The 25,846-nt window shown below is 35.4% G+C and overlaps 2 protein-coding genes across 5 annotated transcripts in view; one reads left to right on the top strand and one right to left on the bottom strand.

Moving 5' to 3' along the window:
- Positions 1–25,846, bottom strand: part of STARD13 (StAR related lipid transfer domain containing 13) — a 531,510-nt gene that overhangs the window by 371,657 nt on the left and 134,007 nt on the right. For 2 of the 4 annotated variants that reach the window (XM_073894704.1, XM_073894702.1), the window contains 2 exons: positions 5,925–5,979; positions 4,615–4,773 (listed from right to left, as the gene is read on the bottom strand). The gene's annotated coding sequence lies outside the window, so the exon portion shown is untranslated. The remainder of the gene's footprint in view (positions 1–4,614; positions 4,774–5,924; positions 5,980–25,846) is intronic. The other 2 variants (XM_073894705.1, XM_073894703.1) reach the window with 1 other exon arrangement.
- LOC141373089 (uncharacterized) lies at positions 2,603–25,230 on the top strand. The gene is made up of 3 exons (XM_073894315.1): positions 2,603–2,610; positions 14,232–14,833; positions 22,565–25,230. Exons 1-3 carry the CDS (start codon positions 2,603–2,605, stop codon positions 22,597–22,599), a joined length of 645 nt encoding a protein of 214 aa, XP_073750416.1. The 3' UTR covers positions 22,600–25,230.

Below are 25,846 nucleotides of genomic sequence, written 5' to 3'. Positions count from 1 at the left end.
TGATTTGTTCTTTACACCAGAAGTGTGCTAACTCAAAAATATGTCCTAGAAGGGTTTGAGGATATAGAAGAGTGTGTACACACTTCTGCCCTCCAGAAAAGGCCACGAAGAAGGTAATGGGGCAATGTCTTACTTCAAGTATACACTGACTTTTAAACATATGACTTATTAAATTTAAAAAAAAAAAAGCAGCTTTAGACAACAAATAAGACTACAATGAACTGGCAGCCAGTGGGGCTGACGATGAACGCAGTGCGTCGGCATTGGGTTGACCAATGAGCACTACGCTCTTCTGACTACTGCTAATGTCTATCTCTGCCACTGGTGTAGACAACTTGACAGATGCCTAGAGGAACAACTCCCTGTGGGCTCATTTATAAAATGAGGATGGTGCTGGCACCTATTTCAATAAGCTGCAGAGTACTGCGTGAAAGCCCCGTAAGTAGTGCCGGTGTGCTGTTGTTACAACTCAGCAGGTGGGGACAGTCTTCTCCTTCAGGAAGTTAGGGACTGTATCTTCTTCAGGAAAAAAATGACATTTGCTGACAGAATATTAAATACAGGATCCCGTGTGTGATACTTTCACATATATTACTTCGCTTTCTTCTTCCCAGCCATTCTGTGAGGTGAGTCTTGCTGTTCTCATTTTATAAAACAATTGCTAAAGAGAATGAGTTCTTGATGAGTCTCACATGGCAAATGAGAGCACTTAGCTCTCTTGATTCTCCTCAGTGATTTCTCAACTCCCCTGGATTTCTCTTTGTATCCTTGCCCAGCCCCATCTCCACGCCCTCTTCTGTCTAAATACCATCATAAGCTCTCGCTCATCTGGTTAACAGGCCTGGGCTTCTCTTAGCCCTGGGATGAGGGATACCTGCACAGATTAGGAAATGAGGCTGAAACTGTAGGAAGGAATTGACCATAACAACCCAGGAGCTTTCTAGAGCTCCCATGGCAAAGGAGGGCCACTTATAGCACTTTCTGAATGCATGCTAAGGCACTTGATATTTTTGACACTGTTTTAAGTAATACCTTTTCGTAAAATTTACATTTTGTATGTTCTGTAATGGGTACATAAAAATTCAATTGATTTTTCTTAATTGATGTTGTGTCCATAAATATATGTAAGGTTTTTAATTAATGTCATATACTTGGGGGTGTTGTCTTTGTACTCTTATATATGGGACTAATGATACTTTTGTTTCCTTTCTATTCCTTGTACTTTTCTTTCTTTTATTTTCATTATTACTAGGCTAGGACCTCTAATCAGTGCTGATTAGAAGTGGTAAAAGATATCCTGATCTTATTTCTGATTTTAAGGAGAATGCTTCCAACACTTCTCCATTTAAGTGTGATGCTGACTGTATAGTTTTTGTTTTTGTGTTAATCAGGCAGTTCCTTTCTTTTGATCAAAAATTTTTAAATGAAAAGATACTGAATTTTACTGAATGCATTTCCTCCATCTATTAAGACAATCACATTTTTCTTCTTTAAGCTCTTAAGTTATAAATCATATTAATCTTGTATTAAGCCAACCATGCATTCCTATATTATATCATCAAAGTAACTTTCAAGTCTTTAAAGATTATTTATCATAATGAATCTTGGAATTCATCAAATTCCCTTTACATAACTGGACATATCAATCAACTACACTAAGATATTTACAATTTTTTTAAAAGATTTTATTTATTTATTTGACAGAGAGAGAGCACAAGCAGGGGGAGTGGCAGGCAGAGGGAGAAGGAAAAGCCGGCTCCTCGCTGAGCAGGGAGCCTGATGTGGGACTCGATCCTAGGACCCTGGGATCATGACCCAAGCTGAAGGCAGACACTTAACTGACTGAGCCACCCAAGGGCCCCAGTATTTACAATTATTAAACCATCCTTACATGCATAACATCAACTGTGCTTGGTTGTAATAAGCAATTCCTCTTAATCTTACTCAGTTTGGTTAGCTGCTGTTTTCTTTAGCATTTTTACATTCATATTCATTTTTGTCCTCTGTCAAGCTTTTGTATCAAGATGTTAGTTTCATAAAATAAACATGGAAGCTATACATCTTTATAAATGAGGTTCAGAAAATTTATATTGCATGAGAATTATCCATTCTTTGAAAATTTCAAAGGACTCACAGGCCCTTAGAGGTTGGTACTTTTTTTGAGAACTTGTTTAATTTATCCCATTGGTTTTGGTCTATTCTGGTATGTGACTGCTGAATGAATTTGGACAATATATATTTTAATATAACATTATCTATTACAAAGTCTTTCAAATTTATTAGTAGACCTATGTACACTCTTGTACTTTTAAAATAACATTGTATCTGATATTATAGCCTTCTTGTTCCGAATTTTATTTCTGTTATTTAGTAGAAAGAGCCTTAGTATTTAGGTTAGACAGACTCAACACTAAGGCAGACAAGTCAATTCATTTGCTAGATCTCAGCTTAATCACAACTGCCTCTGTGAAACCTTGCATCACTCCTGGGAGAGGTTTCTGTGGATTTCTGTACTTCCTCTATCAAAACATTTGTTTCACAGTATAATTATTGTTTGTTTAATGGGCAGCTTCAAAGTTAAACTGTAAGCTCTATGAGAGTAATGACAAGGTATGTCTAGTTTACCACCACGCACCTAGCACAGTGTCTGAAACAGAATGAACACTCAGTAAATCTTTGTTTGAACGAACAAGTTAATTGTTTCCATGTTTTACTCTGCCTGTCTCTTCCATAAGACCACAAGTTTTAATTGACTTTTATAGCTACCAATACCAAAAGAGCAGAAGAGTGATTAAAAATACCAGCTCTGGAGCTAGAATGCAGGGTTCAAAGCTAGGCTCTGCCATTCACTGGCTGTGTGACTATGAACAAATTACTTCACTTCTCTATACTTCAGTTGCCTCTCTGTAAAACTAGAAATAATAATGCTGGACTGTAGGGAGTTTATATATGCCTGGTACACAGTAAGTGATGAATTAATGATAGCTATTATTATGTTAGTACATGACAAGTAAATGAATGGATAAAAGAATAATGAACCTGTGAAAACAGAGAAAATAATGATAATATTTGCTCTGCTCTGGGTGTTCTGAGGATCAAGTGACAGGAATTTTAAGTAATGAAAACCATTTGAGTATTTTATTAGAACCACTACAAATGGGAAGTCCCAGTGGCCACAAGAAAGAGAACTGTTTTTTCTTTGGAAAAAAATGACAAGGCTAGAGAAATATTTAATAAGGTTTTGTTCCTATTTGGAGCAAAAATTGGAATATTTTTCTTAAATTGGATTTTTTCTTTTATATTGTAGTCTGTACAATACAACTAGGTTATTTCAAAGTTTAATTTAATGTTTTTATAACTATGAAATACCTGAATAAAAATTTTTCTTCAGACTTGATAGCTCTTTTGGAAATAATTTCTGATTTTCCAAATATGTTTTTCCCCCCTAGATCTTTTTATCCATTACTTACTTTTCATAGTTCATACGCTATTCAAATAATGCCTCTTCATTTGTTTTTCTCCTGGACAAAGAATTTTTAAAAATGCTATCCCTATAGTCATTCTCAAAGGTTGCCATGTGTAAATATTAGCCCTAGAGTATTAGACTTCACTGATGTAATAATGATTGAATATTTTTTCCTACATACAACTGAGTCATGACATAGAAGTGCAAGAAACCAATAAGGAAATTCTCTTCCTAATGTGGGCCAAAATCTCATATTAAGAGAGCTAAGAAAAAAGTAGCAAAAATATTTACAGTTATGCAAATATACCAAAAACTGGTGTGCTGTTGTTGATTGTCCAAGCCTAAGAACAGAAAAACAGCAAATTATTTGACTCATTTTACTCTTTTCAGAAGAAAATAAATAAAAAATGGGAATACAGACAAATAATCCTTTTCTTTAAAAATTTTATGACATTTCTAAAATAAACAATATTCTAATTTTTATATATTATTTAAAAGTACAGCATGCCATTCTCTAATTTCCTCATTTGAAAAGAAGAAGCTTACGAATGAACTGATTTGGAAATTGAAGACCATTACATTTAATTTTTTAGAGGAAAGCACAACATTTATAAAGAAACATCCATATTTTAAAACATTTAAAATACTGACTTAATATCCAGTTGCAACAATAGGCATAAATAACGTAACATCAGTTTTTGATCCCAAATATAAATGAAGTGAGCCAAAGATCAAACTATGCATAGACTCAAAGTCACCTTTGCCATTTAGTTTTCAAGTAGTAGATGTGTTCTGTATCTCAAAAGAGAAGCCTGTGTAATTAACCTTCAGGAGAACATTAAAAACACAAAGAAGAAACTTAAAATTTTCAAAATTTTCCCCCTGCTTTTGTTCCTGCTCTCGCTCTCTCTCTGTGAAAATAAATAAAATCTTAAAAAAAACTCATATTACACACAGAATAGTCTCAAAATAACAATATTAATACTACCACCACATGAGTACTAAAAACACTTAAAAATTTTTTTTTGCATATGTTCTCCCCAATTCTCCATCCCTTCCTACATTTTTAACCATTATGTACTATACTCTCATTCTCTTAGCCTTCATTTGGTTTTAGTCCTACTAAGAACTACATATTCAATGCTCACAAGTTCTTCTGTTGATGTCTCTCTGGTCATTAGGTTACCCGAAGCTCAATCTCTAGCAGATTCTTCAGAAAGAGTTGAAGATTACTGGTGCTTTTTTCATTTGAAAGTCAGTTTCACTGGATACAAAATGTTTGGCTCATGTCTTCTTTCCTTGAGAATCTAAAGGAAAGAAATGAGAAAATCTTATTTTCTTTGAACAGAAAGAGTTGCTCTTGAAAAGTTTGATGATTATCTAATTATAATCTCCGAAAGATTACATGCTTTTTCCCCCTAGTCAAAGAATATTTTTTCTCTTAAACCCAATAATTGTACTAGAACATCTTTGTGTTCATCATTCTGGATTGATATTCTTAAGTGTATGGTGAGCTCTTTCAACATGTAACTTCAAATCCTTTTTATTTCAGAAAAGTTTTCTGAATTACAGTTATTTAGAATTTCTTCTGATCCCTTCATTTAGTTTTCTTCCTTTGTGGGATTTTTTTAAAAAAATATCTTTTAAGAAATTCTATTTTCAAGTCATAAAAACATTCCAAAAGTTTTCAAGCTTTGACTTTCACTCTTAAGCTCTTAATACAGCTGGAACTGAGTTTTGTGTATAGTATGATGTGTGTATACAATTCTTTTCATGAAAACATAGGAGAGAAATTTGTTACTTGTACTTCTGAGCAATTTTGTCCTTTATCTCATGGAATTATGAATTAGTCTGATTCATATCTGGTGTCTGACTCAGGTAAGAGGAACGTAAAGTGTAGCAATGCCTATGTTCACTTAAGGCAACAGAGCCAGAGAGAAAGAGCCATGTTAGGAACTCACTGTACTTCTATGTACAGCTTAGCCAAGGAAGGGCAAGTGCTTTGTGTGGACCAGATGCACACCTTCCAGATGAAGAAACCAGCGAAGAAGTCTCTTAGGAAGGACTACATTGCCAAGAGATATACTTAAGGGAAAGAACTATTTCTTTTGAGAAGCCAAAAGAATCTGAGTGAGGGGAACTCCTCAGATGCCCATGGCTAAGTGTTGGTTGAAGTCTTAAGTGGTCAGTTGGGGAACAAGGCCCATCTTAGAGTGCTGTAGTTGGATATTCCAGGCAGAGGAATTTAGAGAGCCTGCTTTAAATAGCAGTCAAGCCCCAAGAATATCAATTCCAGATTATTACACTACTGGCCATGTAAACCTGGATCTTTTCCCCCAATCCTTTCAACACTGTCCAGCTCTAGAGGAAAGCTCTACATACATGCTAGGCCCTTAACAAATGATGGCTCTCATTATCAGTGCCCTTCTTTGCTATCACAGTCTGAGATATATCTTACTTGATCATAAGGTATTTCCCATTGGATGAGTGTCTCCAATTATTCTCCTAAGTTCCTAGAAAATAAGGACATATTTTATACTTACTTCATATTCATCAGAATATTAGAAAGAACTTTGTACTTAGAATTTTTCAATAATTAGTTACTGATCAATAAGTAAGTGGAGTTAATACATTACAACAGGAATGCCTTGGGCCGGGCAAGAAAAGCCATCAGCAGTCCTGAAATAGTACCTTTTATTAACCTAGTCAGCTTTTTACTAAATTTTCTAGTCAGGTTTCTCATTATCAATACAATGTCACTCTGTTTTACATCTTGGAGTCTCCTACCATAAAAGATCAGGCCTTTTATGTTATTTGGGGGTATCAGAATATCTTCTTTGGAATGGTACTCAAGCTCAGTGAGAGCCAAATGACTTCACTGGCTGATGTGCTGTTGTGTGTAAAGTTCTCTAAGCTATGTAAGAGTGTTCTGAACAAAACAAGGAAAATAGTTGAAGAAGACAGAGGAGAAGGGCGTGTTTTCCTTTGGATTTAAACATAATTCCTAAGGTAGACTTTTGAATTCAACATTTTTAAAAGGTCTTTTGCTTTTTAATCATTTAATTTAATCATGTAATCCTTGTTTTAAAGATGTTTGAAACCATATGCTTGATTTTTTTCATGCCTCTATTTTGGGATCATGTATACTGCTATGTAGGCAGAAAAGAACATTTTCTTTTCTACTATATTTCTTTTATTCATACAATCCACTGTTGAAAAACTGTTAAAAATGGCTATAGAACATTTCAATGTCTTCAGATATATTTACCTTCTTCTTAATCTAATCATTAAGTGCCTTCTGTAAACACCATGAGGGTAGGGATTGTGTCCGTTTTAACATAATTTTATAAAAACTGAATTTTCTTTCATTAATCTATAAATTGTGGTTAATCTACCATCCAAACGAACACTCACCCTAAAGTTGGACAGTAGAGAAAATTAAAATGCATTGTTTTCTTGATGAAAGAAGACATCATTCTTTTCTCATCTAGTAACTTTTCCAAATTCCAGACAAAATACAAGAAACAAAAATGGGTTTTCATTATCATGTAAATCTGAATATGAGTGGCCAAAAATAAAAACCAAAGTAACAAAGGCACTAACTGGAAATTTTAGCACCAAGTCATCATGTGAACATTCATATCAAGGATTCAAAAGCAGTGTAGCATAGATAATTAAATATTTAATCATGATAATGATTACTTATAATTTAAAAGCAGTTGAGGAAGAGTCATGTGGAATTATTTTTGAACTATAACAATTTCAAATTAATACACTTAACTAAAATACATTTTGTATTTTACATTTTACCACAGAAAACCAAAGGCAATCAATTAAGGATGTAGTTGATTTTTAGTAATTTAAAAACAAAACTTCAAGAAGCAGATAATTGAGAGAAAATGTCAGTTTGCTGTTTTAATTTTAAAAATAATCCAATTGTATGAATTAAAGGGATATGACAAAGGGCTGCTCCAAAGGGAGGCAGGGCAGAGAGTTGTTATGTACTATCTCGGTTGTTATGTACTAAGGTCAACTTTATTTTGAACATAGAAAACTTATATTCTTTCTCTTATTACAAAAGCTGAAGTAAGTATGTTCCAGTTCTCAATATGACTATTTGTGTTTTGGGGATAAAGGAAATGTTGCACCCTTATTTATGGCGTCTTCTTATATCTCTACAATAACCCCATTCAGAGTAGTAAAAGGCACATTTGTTTTACTGTTCCATCTAGGCACATTATAAAAGGCAAGATGACTGCCAGAAAATCTATACTTAAACTACTGTATTGTAATAGGACTGAGCAATCCCTTATAGAACACATAGAGGTCAGATTTAACACTCCATATTGACCTCATCATGATCTGGAATAAGAGCATTTGGTGATTTTTAAGACATTAATAAAGCAGGGTTATGGGAAAGCCACTCTAGACTTGACATTTAATTTTTTGTGTGTGCATGTAAATGAATTCAATATATGACTGTTCCAAAAGAATTTCAAATAATTCAAGTTTACCCAATTATAGAATAGATATAATTAAATGTGAAACCCCAGTAATACAGTTAGAGAACTGGGAACTCAAATGTAGAAAAAAAAAAATGGTGAGGCAAGACTGAAATGGTGAATAAGATTACTAACTTGTATTGCCATTACTTCTTTGTACATGTATTTTTAAAGCAAGGAAATTAGAAAATTTAATCAGTGAAACATAATTTGGATAATTTTATAGTTGATACTGTAAGAATTTATTTTATCCATTCTAAGCTGTATTTGTTTATTCTATGGATTAGGAAAACAAAAACAAAGCACCAAATAATAAAGGAAATCGAGCTCAGAAAATAGAATATTTGATTTTGAATGGTGTTTTTTAATCACAGGAGAATCTCTTACTGGATCTGAGAATCTTATAAAATTACTCAGTTCATATTTACTGCAAAACTGTTATGCTCCCTTGATAAAGTAGAAATTAAGTAAGTAGACCTTAGAAATGCGTATGAGAGTTGACATGGTAAAACCTGAGGACAAGTGTTTGTATTCAAGGGGCTTACAACTGTATCAGAGCTAGAACAATCTGAAGAGCAGGATTAAAATGGAAAAGCCAGTGGATCGTTCTTTTTATGGACATTCAACTATAAAATAAATTGGTTTTCTCCTTTAAAGAAAGAAGAAAGCCCTCTGCCAGCACACTGAACAGAACTTCCCATGATGTTTGATAACAGCCTAGCTATCCTCCAGTCTTTGGATGAGTCAGGCTAATTATTAATACACTAAAGCCAAGCTCATGTTCCATTGTGTCATATAGTTTTCTAAGCAAAACTGCCTCACGATAGTGTACTATTGGTTAGTAATAAAATTCCCTTGGAAATTTTTCATATTAGAGCTGCTTTATATTAAATTTTATTCTAAGTTAAACTCTATCAAATTTTATTTTAGGTAACAAAAACTATTTCAGGATTCATTAAATAGCAGCAAGAGAACAAAATCACAAAGTGTTATACTTGAACACTATGGGTGATGAAACTGTTTTGGAACAGTTCTGACCATGGCTTTTAATAAAATGGACAAGCTATGTTTACAGACCTGTGAGGCAAGTTGTTTCATAGTTTTTGCATCCTAGTGTACTAGTGCAGTGTTCAGTATTTAACAGAGGATCAATGTTTACCGAATAAAGCAAAGTATGTGATGAACAGAAATCTCAAAATATTGTGGGTTCTGAAACAGTGCTGCCATGTGGACAAATTCCTGAAATCTATATAAATAATTTTATACACAATAATAGAACCTATCATGTATCAGACACTTCGTAAATAGTACCTTTTTTTAAACCCAACAATCACCCTGGAAAGTAGACATATTGTTTTTTAAATTAGGGAACTGAGGCTGACAAAACTTAAATAACTTAATCCTCCACCAAGAAGTGGGGAATCTGGGACTAAGTCCTGCCCATTCTGACCTTTCTATAGCACACCCATGAGCTGGTGGGCAATGTTTTATATAATTATCGCTTGAGATTACAGTAAGAAATCAAATCCATTTTCTGTTTAGGGAGCATATATCTCTTTACTGATATCTATAGAAATAAAGGGCTGCATTTCTTCCTGCCTGATTGGAACATATACTCGTATTGTGAGAATATGTTCTTATGTATTCTTTCTGTAATTCTATAAATTCTATAAATTCAGTTTTATAGGTACAGCGAGTTGTGCTTGGTGTGCATGAAAACAAAACTATATTGGGACCCTCGATAGAAGGAGTAGAGGTCAGAAGACATAGGTAGGCATACTCTAAAGAGAACTAAGGGTATTTCCTATGAACCCATCTGTGGCAAGGGGGTATCACTTCCAGGAGGCCCTAGAGACACCTCCAGAAGCAAGACAGAAAGCCATTGGTGTGTCTTCTGGATTGTTTCTGGTGTTTGGGGACAAGAAATGGTAACCCTGATACAGGAAAAATCATTGAGTCTTTTTTTATTTTATTTATTTAAGAGAGAGAGAGAGAGAGAGCACAAGCAGGAGGAGCAGCAGGGAGAGGAAGAGGGAGAAGCAGGCTCCCCGCTGAGCAGGGAGCCAGATGCAGGGCTCCATCATGACCTGAGCCAAAGGCTTAACCAACTGAGCCACCCAGGCGCCCTGAATCATTGAGACTTCTTCAGAGGGTCTTCCACTTCTGCCAATGATGTACTTCTTTTCTCTTCTTTCTTCCTTTTTTTTTTTTTTTTTTTAAATCAGGCCTATCCTTTTAACGAGGAACTAGAAAAGCTGGTTAGAAATACAAAAAGGATCTTTTTGATGTCATCTTGAGAGGATAGATCCTGGAGAGAAGGTACAGAGAAGTCTGCCCATTTTCAACTGTTTTTCCCTTTGACTTATTTGCCAATTTGGAAGCTGTTCCTGAAGCTGGAAAGTCACTTAGAACGTGGCAGCTAAGAAGTAGAGAAGCCAAGAATAGCTTTTGGGAGTCCCATGGTTCTGAGAAAATAAAAACTGGAGTTCAAGGACAACCAACAAGGAATGGCCTTCGAAAATACCTCAGGGGGCGCCTGGGTGCCTCAGTCAGTTTAGCGTCTGCCTTTGGCTCAGGTCATGACCCCATGGTCCTGATATTGAGCCCCGCATTGGGCTCCCTGCTCAGCAGGGAGTCTGCTTCTCCCTCTGCCTCTCCCCACCCCTGGCTTGTACTCTTTCTCTATCTCATTTATTCTCTTTGTCTCAAATAAGTAAAGAAAATCTTAAAAAAATATCAAAAAAAAAAAAAAAGAAAATACCTCAGGCTTTTGGTTGAGACACAGAAAAGGGCCATCATAGGAATAAGAAGGGACCTGAAATAGACCAGACCTAACAGACTGAAAACCATACAGATTAAGATACTCTACCCCTGGCCTACCTTCTTGACAGAAGCAAAAGTAAAATTTTTTATGGAAGTAAAAAACATTGCTCAGAGTCTAATTTTTTTCATAAACAAAGACAGCATTCCATTAAGAATTCCTGGGCACATCAGGAACAGGAATAAGAAAAAGACAACAGAAACAAGATCCATAGATGATCTAAATATTGGAGTTATTAGACATAGACTTCAGGATTTCACAAGAGAAGCAGAATCTATAAAAATCAAATGAAAATTCTAGAACTAAAAAATACAATGACTCGGGCGCCTGGGTGGCTCAGTTGGTTAAGCAACTGCCTTCAGCTCAGGTCATGATCCTGGAGTCCCGGGATCGAGTCCCGCATCGGGCTCCCTGCTCAGCAGGGAGTCTGCTTCTCCCTCGGACCCTCCCCCCTCTCATGCTCTCTCTCTCTCTATCTCATTCTCTCTCTCAAATAAATAAATAAAATCTTAAAAAAAAATTAAAAAAAAATACTTAAAAAATACAATGACTCAAAACTGGAAATTTAAACAATACATTTATAATAAAATAAAAAAACATGAAATACTTATGAAAAAATTTGACAATACATGTATAAGACTTGTATGCTGAAAATTACATAGAGAAATTAAAGACCAATACAAATGGAGAGATATGCCATGATTATAGATTTGAAAACTCAATATTGTTAAGATGGCATTCTCCCCAGACTGATCATAAGATTCAACAGAATCCCAATAAAAATCCCAGCAGGTTTTTTCAGAAATTGAAATGCTGATTCTAAAATTTATATTAAAATGCAAAGAAATTAGAATGACCAAAATAATTTTTAGAAAAAAGGAAGTTGGATAATTTGGCGTAAGGATAGACATATATTTATCAATGGAACTGAACAGATACTCAGAAAATCAGACAAAGGTGCCAAAGTAATTCAATGGGGAAAAGGATAATCCTTTCAACAAATGCAGCTGGAATAACTGGATTCTCATTTTGAAAATTATGAATATCAACTCCTACTGTTATACCACACAGATGAATTAACCTTCAATGGATAATAGGCTTAAATGTAGTAAATTGTGAGTATTAAAAACATAAATAGGATTTTATTTACAACTTTATGCTAATGAACTTTAATATTTGGATAATATGTACAAATTCCTAGAAAAATACAACTTACAAAAAATGCTTTTCAAAATATGCTATTAAAAAAATGAAAAGACAGGCCACAAACTGGTAGAAAAATATTCACAACACACACTTTGACAAAAAACATGTGTACAAGGGGAAGGGGAAATGGAGAAGTATTAGTCTTGTATAACCAAGACGAATATATAAGTTGGTTATACAAGATGAATAAGTTCTAGAGATTACAGCACAGTGCCAATAGTACAACAATGTGTTATATACTTAAAAATTTGCTAAGAAGGTAGATCTTATGTGAAGTGCTTTTATCACAAAACAATAATTACAAAGAAAATAATGTACATAATATATAAACTACTCCTACAACTCAATTATAAGAAAAACTCCATTTTAAAAATGGGCAAAGTTTTAAACACACTTCACAAAAATAAAACTAACACCATATACCCACTCAACTGGCTAAAATGAAAGACTAACAGAATCAAGTGTTTGCATTTGATGGAAAGACCCATCATCCTTTTAAACTAGATGGAAGATGTTTAAAAAGTACAGGTGCGGGTAGAGTAGATGCTAGAAAAAAGAATTCTTGGCCTAGGCTCACAATTTTATTTTAATAAAATACGAAGCAAAGTCACTGGTTGAAGAGGCAGTTGGCAATTTGAGAAAGGAAGAAGAATAATGAAATACTAGGTTTCCAGAAGACAGCAAAGTAACTAGAGAAAAGGAGTTGGATGACTGGACAATGTGGAGAGCCCATCTAGGTGTGAGATCGTTGTTAGTTCATCCAATTGTTAAGCTCTGGGTGCAAGCACAGAAAACATAAATGCATGAGTTCAACCATGAGCCAGGTTTTGCCAGGCAAGCAGTAGTGAGGGACAAGAATTGAGGTATTTGCAGACAAGTGATTTAAATGCCACTATTTGTGAAAATAAATAAATAACATGCATTTTTTAAACTATGAAGAACTATGTTAGTGTAAATTACTGATATAATGTGGCAAAATGAAGCACTCTTTCAACTACATACATGCAGGATATCCGAAGCTGAAATGTCTAATAAAGAACTTATTCCTTATTCTACATATTCAGGTTGAGATCTAAAACTGTTTTTCCCTTACTGTCTTCCAAATCAGCCTCTTTCCACATTTTCACAGCTTTGACTCTTTCTCCTTCACATGTTTTATATTTTTATTCCTTTTTAAAGTTTTCCTGGACATCTTGCCTCCTGTTTGTCCTATTTCTAGTCAGCCTAATGATACTGCAATATTGCCCACTTTTTTCCCTTGGATTTTCATATAAACATATGTCACGGCACTCCTCAAGCCACAACAGCTTTCTTTACACTTACTACCAAGACCACCCAAAAGGTTTTATAGAGAAACACTAAAATGTCCTCATTTAGCTATTAGAGACAATCTAACGTTCTTGCATTCCCCAGTCCACCTGTTTCTCTTAGTATATCCGCTTAAGTCTCTATTCGCTCTGGCTTTCGCCAAGTTCTCAGTTCTTATGTAGGCCACAGAACAGAAAGAGCTCTGAAACACAGAAACAAAAGTGTTTACCAAAACTGAACACATTTCTTGGGAGAACCAGGCACCTTGCGGCTGACACTTTTAGAATTACGATCTAAAATTAATGGATAATGGGGATGGATACAGATTTATTTTTTCAACGTCTTAGTTGTTTCCGTGCTGCATCTAAAACCAAAACAAAACCAGTGCACTTTTCACTAGTTACTATGGTCCGTCCATCCATAAAAGTGGTTTGCCTCTCTACTTTGCAAAAATAGAAAAACGGCAGAATCTTCCTCTGGAACGCTTTGTGCATGCAGCCTTCCTTTAGTTAACAAAGCATGATCAAGAGCAAGACACCACCACAAAAAGCACAAAACATAAAATGTTGACACTGACAAAAACAGAAAAAGTCGACTGAACTCCTTAAATTCCTGAGAAGCACTGTTAAAAAGCAAAAGCACGCTTCCTTAAATAACTGTTTTGGGTTCCAAAGGAATAGTCTATTTGCTTGAGTCCCTTTCCTTGTGACATCCCTACGGCCTCATGATTGATGCTTAAAGAAACAGAGTGGGTGGATCAAGGCGGTCCAGAGATTTAGAGGGAAAGGCTGGGTCCATACCAACACTGGGACCGCGCCCAGCAAACATTTGGATCGCTTTAGAGTCAAGAGGAAAATACAGCTCGAGTTTTTACCTCATATACCATTAACTTTCCACAAAGATTTCCAGAAACCTGACTCACATCTAGAAACCCAAGCCCTCTGGGCGAAGAGTGGGGGGGGGGGGGGGACTACTACGTCACCACTTCCGCCTCGCCAGGCCAGCAAACGTGCAAAAATGGAGAAAGGCGCACACGCCAGCGGCGACTACGTCCCGAAAGTGCGCACGCGCACGGCGAGGCCCCGCCCCTCGCGTTCCCCACCTCCCCCAGACCCGCGCTCCCGCCTCGGAGAGGCGCGCGCCACAAGGCAGCCCCCGCTGGCACCGCCCGGGGCTTCCGCCCCGAGGCTCGACGGTCGCCGTTCGGTTCCGGTCCTAGCCCCGCCCTCACGCGGGAACTCTCCAGAAGTTTTAATATCCGGGACCAGAGGCTGGCGCCAGCGAGCATTTCCGGCAAGGGACACGAAGGAAAGGATCCGGTGACGCCTCTTCCCGTCCCCGTAGTCACCCAGGCTCCGGCTCTCGGTGCGGCAGCGCCATCTGGTGCCGCATCTCCCGCCGCCCGCGGAGGGGGCGCGCGCACCTTTCTCTCGGAACCTTCCAGAGAAATCGCGGCCCCGGCGTTTCTTTTTCTCGCCCCCCGGAAGGGAGGCACCCGAGTCTCCGCCCTGCCCGGTTCCAGTGCAGGAGGTACTTCGCAGGATTCTGAAGAGGAAGTTGCTTGTGGGAGTAGCTTTGTATTCCCAAGATGGAGAGAAAACGTATTTCTTTCTCTGGTTTTAAGCTAAGAAAAAATGTTTCTGTTTTGGTGTCCACATGCCTTGTTCCTGAACTATTCCCAGTCATCCCCGCATGAATTTCTTAGTCTGTCAGGAATGGGGTCCTCTAATTCTCACTTGGTGGGAAGATGGCACCGGCTCTGTGGCTTAGATTGTCCTCTGGTATAAAAGCTTTTGTTTCTTTCCACCTACTAAGCCACTGTTGTAAAAGCGTGCAGTGTACGCGTTTGGAGCCTATCAGGAAGCGTAGAATTTAGTGGATAATTTGTTTTAAAACCAGGCTAGAATCACTAAATTCTACTCCTGAAACTGTTACACTATATGTTAACTAGAATTTTTGTTTAAGATTCTGTTTATTTATTCGATAGAATGGGAGAGTACAAGCAGGGGAAGCAGTAGAGGGAGAGGGCGAAGCAGGCTTCCCGCTGAGCAAGGAGCCTGACGTGGGGCTCCATCCCAGGACAGTGAGATCATGACCTGAGCCGAAGGCAGACGCTTATTCATCTGAGACATCCAGGTGCCCCTGTTAACTAGAATTTAAAAAAAAATTGAAATTTAAAAAAAAAAAAAAAAAAGGCAGGCTAAGGAAATTTCCCAAACAGAGCCTCAGATATGCTCAGGCTGAATATAGATTTGTTTGCATGGCAGATTTCTTTTAGATAACCAGAGAGGAAACAATTTCCCCAAAGTCAACAAAATGTAGGTAAATTCTTCCCTGATAATCCTTAGGTGACAACCTAGATTTCCCTGGAAGCTTGTAGGCCTGACAGTATTAGGTAGCTAGCATGAGATTGTTCTTGGTGTTTTATTGGAATGGCATTTTAGCTGAATATCTAAGTATATAGTGAAAGTGAGATAAGTTTCCTCTAGAATTCGTACATTAGCGCGTACTTGACTGCTTCACTGCGCATTTCCTCTATAATAGAGCAGTGGTTCTTAAACTTGAGCATCCATCAGAAGTCCCTGAAAAACTTATTAAAACAGATTGGCCTTAACCCCCGAGTTTCTAACTGGGAAGGACTAGGAGTAGAGGGGATAATTATAGCTTTGATAAATTCTCCCCTGATATTTAAGGTGTTGGTACTAGAACCACACCTGAAGAATTTAGAGAGTTCAGGATTGCTTTGTCATTAATGCTATTTGCTATTACAGGACAGATAGTGATGATACTAGAACTGGAGAAACATGTAGGCCTTTGACCCCTTTGCTGGAAAGTAGTAAGTTAAGCTCTAGAACCAGGAAAGTTATACATAAATGAATATTCCCACATGAAAGCAACCACTACTTATAAATGTTCTGTATTTTTGATCATGTGATAGAGGGTGCTGTAATACCAGGTATGCTAAATATTTCAGTTATTCTGCAGTAATTTGTGTCCTTCACATTAGCTGCTAAAAGTCAGTAAATCAGAAATTACTAGAATTAAGGACAAAATTGTTTCAACAAACATTCTAATTTTATCCTCTGGAAGATGCCAGGCTTTTTCAAAGTCCTTTTGCATCTCCCCAAGTTCCCTTATTTCTCTGAATCCTGTATCAACCCCACTTAACTTCATCCACACCATGCCATTCACAAGTGGACACAATGCTTTCATTGGTAAAAATGGCCCTCTCTTTTGTAAAAATGGCTTACCTAATCTTTTCCGCAGGCCTTTTCCTCTTAGTTCTGTCAAATCCTAACTCTGCCACTGCATTTGACCCTGACACAGTACAGTGCACCACACATTGTTCTATTCTTGCTCCTAAGTGAAATACAAATTGTTAGATAGGTTTGTTATGTTCTTAGCTGAAATTATTTCTAAAATCAGTTAAACATTTACAATGTTTGCTGTATGACTGCATTTACTATAAAAATAACTGATATACCTTTGATTTGTAAATTTGTGTATCTAAACATCAGTGAAGACCAGGGCTCCTGGGTGGCTCAGTTGGTTAAGCATCTGCCTTTGGCTCAGGTCATGATCTCAAGGTTCTGGGATTGAGCCCAGCATCAGGCTCCCTGCTCAGTAGGGAGCCTGCTTCTCCCTCTCCCTCTCCCGTTCCCCCACTTGTGCTCACTTGCTCTCTCTGTCAAATCTTAAAAAAAAATGAAGATCAACAAAGACCATTGAAGTGTTGCTTTTGCAGTAATTTAGTAAGGTTTTTATGAATCAAAAACAATTTTAATGACATCACTGAAGTGATTAAGGGAATGAATTCATTGAAGCTTTGAGGAATCAATCCATAGTCTAAAATGTAATTTATCACAAAATTAGATCAATGAGATTGTATTTTTTATGTTTTTATGAAATCAGATACTAATCACATGTGCTTGTTTTTCTGTATATTTTAGGTCCATCCTCTACATTGTCTATTTTGAGCTCTGTGTCAGACACCGGGTTCCCTAAATCAGTCTTGTTCTAAAGCAAATTCATGGCTTTGAGAGCTCTCTTCATGGAAAAATGCAAGGCTCATTTTTTTATACTTACATATGAATGAGCACAATTTCATAGATTCATTTTTACTGACAACTCTGTGCTTCTTAGTAGTAACCTGCTGAATGAGTTATTAAGGCTTACTAAATGTGGTATTCATAGACTAAGATTATTGCATTACCACAAATAACTGGGAATTCTAATTCAGTACTCCACTTAGTTGTGTGGTGCCACCAACTCTTGGCACCTTTACAAACTCTTACTCTATATGCATGCATGCAGGCGGTTGGAATTTCCATAATACTCAAGAAGGTTGCTTTCCTGCCAGTGTATCATTAGTGTTATATTGAGATGTGTTAACTATTCTTAATTATTGCTGTTCTTCCACTAACTACCTTTTTTAGAATTATGTAAGGTTTTATATTTATGAACTGATTACTTTTGTAATTGCCAGGTGTTATCATTTGACTATTTTCTACCTCTCAGTTTTTTTAAGTTATTGTTTTGTTCACTGGACTCTAGTCCTTTTCTTTTCCCCTATAACATGAATGAACCTCCATAAGAAAAAGGAAGAAAAAAATAATAAAAGGTTGAGAACACCTGTCCTAAAACCATGGTATTCCCGTAAGAGTCCTAGTACTTTGTATCTGAGTCATTGATTAACCATTTAAACCAAGGAAGGAAAGGCACATGTACTGTGCCTTATTTTAAATGAACCTTGTTACAAATTCATTCATGATAAAGAAGTATGATATAAAACCCAATTATTCATTAGAAATCCTACCTGTTGTATTTGTGGAGGATTATTAAATAACCCTACTTTGTTGACTAAATGTAATTAGTCATTTATAACATTTATTATGTCTATTAATGTCACCATTTATCGTGGCTAATTTTGTCAGTAAGCATCATGTGAGGTGATGTAGTTTACTTTCAATCAAGGATTGGTGGAGTTTGACATAGTAATTACGTTTGGACTCCAGTGTCGGATTTGCTTTCAAAAATATTTTCTATCGATTACTTTCAGGTTCCATTTTCTTTTTTTTTTTTTTAATCTTTTCTCCACTTTCTAAAAACATAATACCTAAATGGATGTGTAATGAACATCTGTGAAAGAAGGATTTCTCCAAGGAGAAATTTTGAAGTAAGTTGATTCAGCTCTTGCACTGTCTTAACTTTTTTAGATATCTTTTTATCAGTGTTATTTTTGCTACAATGAATAGCCTTGTTAATACTTTGCATTTTAGCCTAACACTACTGATATTCACATTTTTACTCCGTATTGGGACAATTTTTTTTTTTTTTTTGTACACTGGCAATATATAATACTGTCAGTCACTGGCAATTTAATCTTTGTAGCCTTAATACTGCCTTTTTACCGTGTTTGAGTTGCAGTTCTTAAACTTTCTAACTTGGCTTGTTGTGTTTCAAATCTCATTCAACCTGCCTGTCATTTCTTTTAAGTTATTCTTTGGAAGTAAATTTGAACTAATTGTTCTGCTGTACTCATTTTAATGGCTATTCTCCCTGATGGTGAGCTACATTTATTATTGTATTGTTAAAATAATAGCATTTCTTATTTGTAATCAATTAAATACAAGACTAACATATTGTACATGTTTCAATGATAACTGATATAATTTGATATATGGATAAACTTTTAAAGTTTAAGTACTAATGTAGATCATACATTTATTGTAATAGCACATTTAAAGCCCTTGACATTTGATATGGATAAAATATTTTAATATCTAAGTTTACTGTACTAGTTTGAGCAATGCCAATTATTAGTACTTTGGAAAAAGCAAAAATCGAAGGTATTTTTATATGACTTTTAAATACTACCACAAAAATAGCCATTTTCCAGTAGATCATTTTCAGTTGTTACGGTAAACTTATTATTAATATTTCAGCCATGTATTGATCAGAATTAGTCATTTACACTACTGAATTAACTGTATCTAGCTCTTGTTCAATAGCTTTGATGTTTTAATTATATATAGCCATTGTATCAACTCTACTGTCTTAAAAGTGTTTCCATACCAGATGAAATACAGCCCTATTAAACAGATTTCTAATATTAAACACTTTGTGTTGAGTACAATAATGTCTCCCCAACTATAATTCCTATTGTACAGAATTCTACAAATGTGGATTTGTATACTTGTACTTTTTCCACAAATGTGAGAATTTAGGATATTGTATTTGTAAACCTGAGTAATTTTTCTTGAGGATAATTTTTAAAATTACAATAAAAGCATGGGATCCTGGGAAGAGAAAAAGGAGATAAAACATATAGAAGAGCAAGTGTATGTAGATATCTTTGTAATATAATCTTGGGAGAAATATAGGGAACTGAGGCAAAGTAAACCAAAGGAAAGGAATTGAGATATGTGAACACTTTAGAGGTAGAGCAATGTTCTGCTATGGTCATTTCTAAACTGGTATTAAGTTATCTTAAGCATGAAACAATGCATTAGAAAGGTTTGAAGAATATCTCACAGTATACTGGCATTTTCTCCTTCAATTATCCTAAGCTAAAAAAAGTAACTGAATCATAAAAAACACTGATTATTTGGTGGAGATTCAAGGGAAAATGCTTCTTATATTTACAGCAAGGCAAAAACACAAAGAATTTTGAAAATTGAACAGTGCAGATTATTACTGTTTAAAAATACTGAAAATATCAGTTGATTTTCTTTAATGAGTTGTGTGTCATCATTTTAGGTTCATTTATTACTACAATTCCCTAACCCTGCTTTACCTATAAGGTCTTAAATACTTCATTCCTGTTTTCTCTTATAATTAACAGGTTTTAGGAGTATAATTTCTCATGGTGATAAGTAATGCCAGGTGAAGGGATAAAGTTAAAACAAGTCTAATACTTGACAAAAATAATTATAAATATGAATGTTTACTCTAATGCCCTACAGTATGCCCAAAGAATAGTGTATATAAAAGAATTATATATTTTTTTATTTGAAATGAGTAAAATACACATTCATCAGATAAATTCTAGGTAGAACAAAGTAATATATGTAAAGAAAGCAAAACCAAAAATCAGAAGAAAATGCAGATGAATATCTCTAGATAGGAAAGGACATTTAAAAAAAAAAATTTTTACAGAGAGAGAGAAGCGTATACATGTGCATGAGCTAGGGAGGGGCAGAGAGAGAATCTCAAGCGGACTCCCTGATGAGCACAGAGCCCAACGCGGGGCTCAGTCTCAGGACCCCAAGATCATGACCCGAGCCAAAATCAAGAGTTGAAAGCTTAACCAACTAAGCCTCCCAGGCGCCCTAGGAAAGGACCTTTTTTAATCACAAAAGCGATCAGAAATCAAAGGAACAACGGATAATTCTTTCTAAATAACAGTGTTAAAGTGTGTGTGTTAAAATCTATAAAACAAATAATTAGAAAAAAATGTCCTTAGTATGTCAATCCATTTTTAAAAAATACATTGACTAATTTTATTTTTCTTTTTGTAGTACTAGTGCTTTCGGATGTTTCTATAATGAAATAACGTGTAAGAATTATGAAAAATTGTAAATCGCTTAAATCTCACTAAAAAGTCTCTTGGAGTATATAATGAAATAAAATCCAGTGGTTTATTAGTTACAAAAGATGCATCTAAAAAATTCAGAAAAATTACAAATGAAGCAGTGAGCATACTTAAATCATACTAAAAGATGGATCAGTATTAATGTCAGATTAAGTAGAATTTGTGGCAGAAAGCAATGCATAGGATAACTTTAAAATACGATAGTACAGAGATACACCATAGAGAATAAAAATGAGTTAAAGCAAGGGGAACTGAGACTTTTGGAAGTAGAAAATAGAATTGAGAAAAAGAGGACAGAGCAGGCTCCAGCAAAACTGATGAATTTGGAAGCCATTCTTAACTGGAACCATTGGTTGAAGAAAATCCAAAGGTACAAGGCCCGTCACTTACTAAAAGTAGAACACTGCATAGAAAGCTTGATGACACAACATACCAATTTCATGAAAAGGACTAAAGTTATCTCTGTTGGGTGAACTAAGGAAAATGTGATGTGATGCCTGAATCACAAAGTAATGTCTCAGGCAAATGATTGGCATGTAGGTAAGGTTTTGCAAACTCAAGTCTTTCAGAAAATAGAGATAGGTAACCAGCAGATGTGATACTGGATATTTGTGGTACGTTTTGATTAAACCAACTATAAGTTTGTGATAAGTCTTTTATTTTTTAAAAAGTATTTCCAGGAATGCTTAAAAAGATTATACTCTCTTGTGCTATACAATAAACTAACAGAGAATTCAACAGTTTGCTGTTTTAATATACATCTTCTTGTTAGTCTATTCTCAATTACACAAAAAATAAATGATAACAGAATTTTTAAAACATAATTAAGATAGCTGGGTGGCTCAGTCGTTAAGTGTCTGCCTTTGGCTCAGGTCATGATCCCAGGGTCCTGGGATCAAGCCCCGCATCAGGCTCCCTCCTCCGCGGGAAGCCTGCTGTCCCTCTCCCACTCCCGCTGCTTGTGTTCCTGCTCTTGCTATCTCTGTCTCTGTCAAATAAAAATTTTAAAAAAACACACATAATTAAGATAGTAGAATATCTATAGCTGGGGCAGCATACCTAATTGATCTATTACTTAGTCACCAGGATACCTCAATAAATTCTCTAAAGAGAATTTTTTTCCTTTAAAGAATTATTTTCCTTTATTTCCATTGGGCTTACTTGGTAGTACCCTAATGTGTGGTTTCTCCTGCTCCCACTCCTGCATTGCAGACAGCTTTTTCCAGCACACATCTCCTATACTGAATGGCAGTCAGCATCCATTGTCCAGCATAGACCCCCAGAAATGCTCATTGGGCAATTTTGTAGGAGAGTGCCTCCAGGAAGATACCTCCTTATGAAGAGATTTTGTCAACATCTTAAAGGGGGATTTCCATCAGGTTCTGCCCATGCAGCTCCAGAGTGACTTCTCTGCTATTCAGTGACCCATGGTTAAACCTACTTCAACCAGATCTGGATCTTACCTGCGTTTGGTTGTGGGGGTGGGGTCTTTCTTGGGTGCTCTAATATCAGCCCTATGGATAATGGCTTCTTCTTAATTCTCTAGTCCTGCATTTTTTAAGAGTTCTATTTACTTTTTATGAGTCAATTCCTCATGACTTGAATACACAGCTCTAGGTAATAATTCTTTAAATTTTTTCAAATTACTATATGGCTTTTCTCTCCAGGTAGTATGCAACCTGAAGAACAGAAAGAAAAATGAACAGAGTCTCAAAGACCTGTAGGACACAGGAACATACACACACATATTGAGAGCCCTAGAAGGAGAGAGAGAGAGAAGAATGTGTGGGTTACAAAATGTGTGAAGCGAAGATGACCAAGTACTTTCCAAATTTGATGATGAACATTAATATACAATCCAAGAAGCTCAATAAACTCCAAAGAGTATTAACCCAAATAAATTTATACCAAGATACATTATAGTCAAACTGTTGAGAGACAACGAGAGCATCTTGTGTTTAGCAAGAGAAAAGTGACTCATCACATAACAGTGGAACCACAATAAGATTAAGAGCTGAGTTATCTTATCTCTCAATCCGAAATTGAGGCCAGAAGGCAGCAGAATGACATATTCAAAGAAAAAAACTGTCAACCAAAAATTCTATATTTGGCAAAAGTACCCTTAAAAACTGAAGGGAGAATGAAGACATTCTCAGATAAACAAAGACAGAATTTGTTGTTACCACATCTGCTTACAAGAAATACTAAAGAAAATCCTTCAGGCTGAATGGAAATGACAACAGATGATAACTTGAATCCACATGAAGAAATAAAGAACACTGGAAAAGGTAATTACATGGAAAGACATGGAGGAAACTTAAATGCAAATTATTAAGTGGAAGAAGCCAATCTGAAAAGGGTATATACTGTTTGATTCCAACTATATAACATTCTGGAAGAGGCAAAATAGGAAGACCAAAAAGATCAGTGGTTGCAGGGGTCAAGAGGGGATGAATAAGCAGAACACAGGGATTTTTAGGGCAGTGAAAATATTCTGTATAATATTATAATGATGGACATACATCACACATGGGTCCAAACCCATAGAAATGTGTAACATCAAGAGTGAACCCTAAGGTAAACTATGGACTTTGGGTGATTATGGTGTGCCAATGTGGGTTCATCCTTGGTAACAAATGTACCACTCTGGTGGGGGGATGTTGATAATGAGGGAGACTATGCCTGTGTGGGGGTGGGGGCTCTATGGTAAACCTCTGTACCTCCCTCTCAAATTTAGGTTGTAAATCTCAAACTTCTCTAAAACTTAGTTCTAATATGGGGGGGGAAATTTTGTAATTTACTTAATTACATAGGTAAATATAAAGGACTACAGAAATACTATCTAAATACTTATAATACTATATAAATACTTAAAAAGACAAATATTTTTGTCTTTCCTCTTAAATGATTTAAAAGACAATTGCATAAAACAATAATTACAAGACTATAATTGAGCTTATATAATGATGTGATGTATGGCAATAATAACATGAAGGGAAAAGAATTATACCTATGTTAGAGCAAAATTTCTATATTTCACTGACATTAAGTTATTAATCTGAAGTAGATTGTTATTAATTGTAGTATATTGTAACAAATTGCTGGTTATTTGAAGGCCAAGAGCAGCCACCAAGGAAACAACTAAAAAAGGTCTTAAAAAATGAATTAAAATAGTATACTAGAATGTATCTATTTAACATAAACAAACACAGTTAAAGAGGAACGGAGGACAAAAATTACTTGAGACATTGAAAAACAAATACCAAAATAGCAGAAGTCCAGCTATATCAATAGTTTCATTACATGTGTATAGATCAAAGGGCAGAGATTGTCAGAATGTATTAAAAAAAAATCCAACAGTAGCATGTGCATGTCATTTTATAAAAAAAAGTCAAGATTTTTAAAAGGCAACCACACTAAAAACTTATTTTATACTAAAGGTTGAAATACCATTTCATTTGTAGTACAGAAACGAAGTATAACTCTGAGAGGAAAAAAGATGTGGTTTCCAAATCCTAACACTTTTTCACTCATAATCTTTCTATACAAAACTTGATCCCTCTGTGACCTTGGGAAAGGTACTTCTCTATGCCTTAGCTTCCTTATTTGTAAATTAAGAATGATAATTATAGTACTCACTTCACAGGGTTGTTAAGCTTAAGTCATTTAGTATGTTTTAAAAGACTTAGAAAAGTGCCTGGGAAATACTTGAGACAATAAATATTTGTTAAATAACACTTGAAAAGTAATAATCCCTACCAAAGCATATTTATATACTTTCTTTTAAAATGTTGCACTGTTGCTAAGGTACATTTTCACAGTTTGCTTTTAACTATTTGTGTATATTTCTTGAAATTAAAAAAAAAAACTAGCCTATCTTTATGGTAGAGAGAAAGAAAGGAGGGAAGAGGGGAATAAAAAAGGAAAGAAATAAAAAAGAATACTAAGTGTTTTTAAGAAAAAGTTTAAAATTTTTGACCTTTGTCATAAGATAACAGTACAATAATTTTTCTCACTTTCTGGTTTCTATTGGACTATATGACCTGTTAGGGCCTGAAAATGAAGGTAAGAAAAATAAAAACTCTCATATAATTCTTAATATTTAGTCTGTGGAATAATATAAAATGGTTATTGTAATAGTCTATATACTAATATAAAGTTACTGCTATTATCAGCCATGGGATTCACTCAATATTAGAGTTTTGTTTTTAGCTCTCAGTAATCTTCAGATTCAATGTCATTTTCTAACCAAGTCACTCATGTAGAAATTAGCACATACCCTAAGGATTGAAAACAATAAAATGTTAAATATAATAATAGGTGACTTTTTAACTTTATGTTTCTAGGCATCTGCTAAGCATGTTTATAACATATGATAGATTTGTCATTTAAGTTTTCTGTTTCCCAGAAAACAATCTTTTTAGGTGATTTGAAAGACTATTGAGTTTCTTCATTTTCTCTATGTTCACAAACTAGAAAAGAGGTTTGAAAATGGTTTTGAAGTCTAATACTCTTAAAGAATTATATTAACCTAATACATTTACTTATAATACTTCTTTATAATGTTGTTTTATTCCAAAAGTACCACCTGTTTTTCTTTCAACTAAAAGAAGTTCCATTTAAGCACAAAACATGAAATTCAGATACATCTCAGCTTTGAAAGAATTTGAATACAATTAGAATATAACAAAGTTAGAGAATAGAGAAGGTACCTCAAAATATCATATATTTGGTGTTATGAACTGAATGTTTGTGTCCTCCCCAAAAATCATATGTTGAAGCTCTAAACCTCCACTGTATTCAGAGGTGAGGCCTTTGGGAGGTAATTAGGTTTAGATGAGGTCATGAGGGTAGAGCCCCCATGCTGGGATTAGCACCCTTATTAGAAGATGAAAAGACACCAGAGCTGCTTCTCTCTGTCTTATAAAGATATAGCCAGAAGACAGCCA

Source organism: Callorhinus ursinus, unplaced genomic scaffold (assembly GCF_003265705.2).
Source record: "Callorhinus ursinus isolate GAN/ISIS: 27379988/994484 unplaced genomic scaffold, GSC_fseal_2.0 scaffold7, whole genome shotgun sequence".
NCBI classification, from domain to species: domain Eukaryota; kingdom Metazoa; phylum Chordata; class Mammalia; order Carnivora; family Otariidae; genus Callorhinus; species Callorhinus ursinus.
The sequence above is the reverse complement of the archived record's forward strand: the minus strand, read 5'-3'. Positions and strand labels throughout refer to the sequence as shown.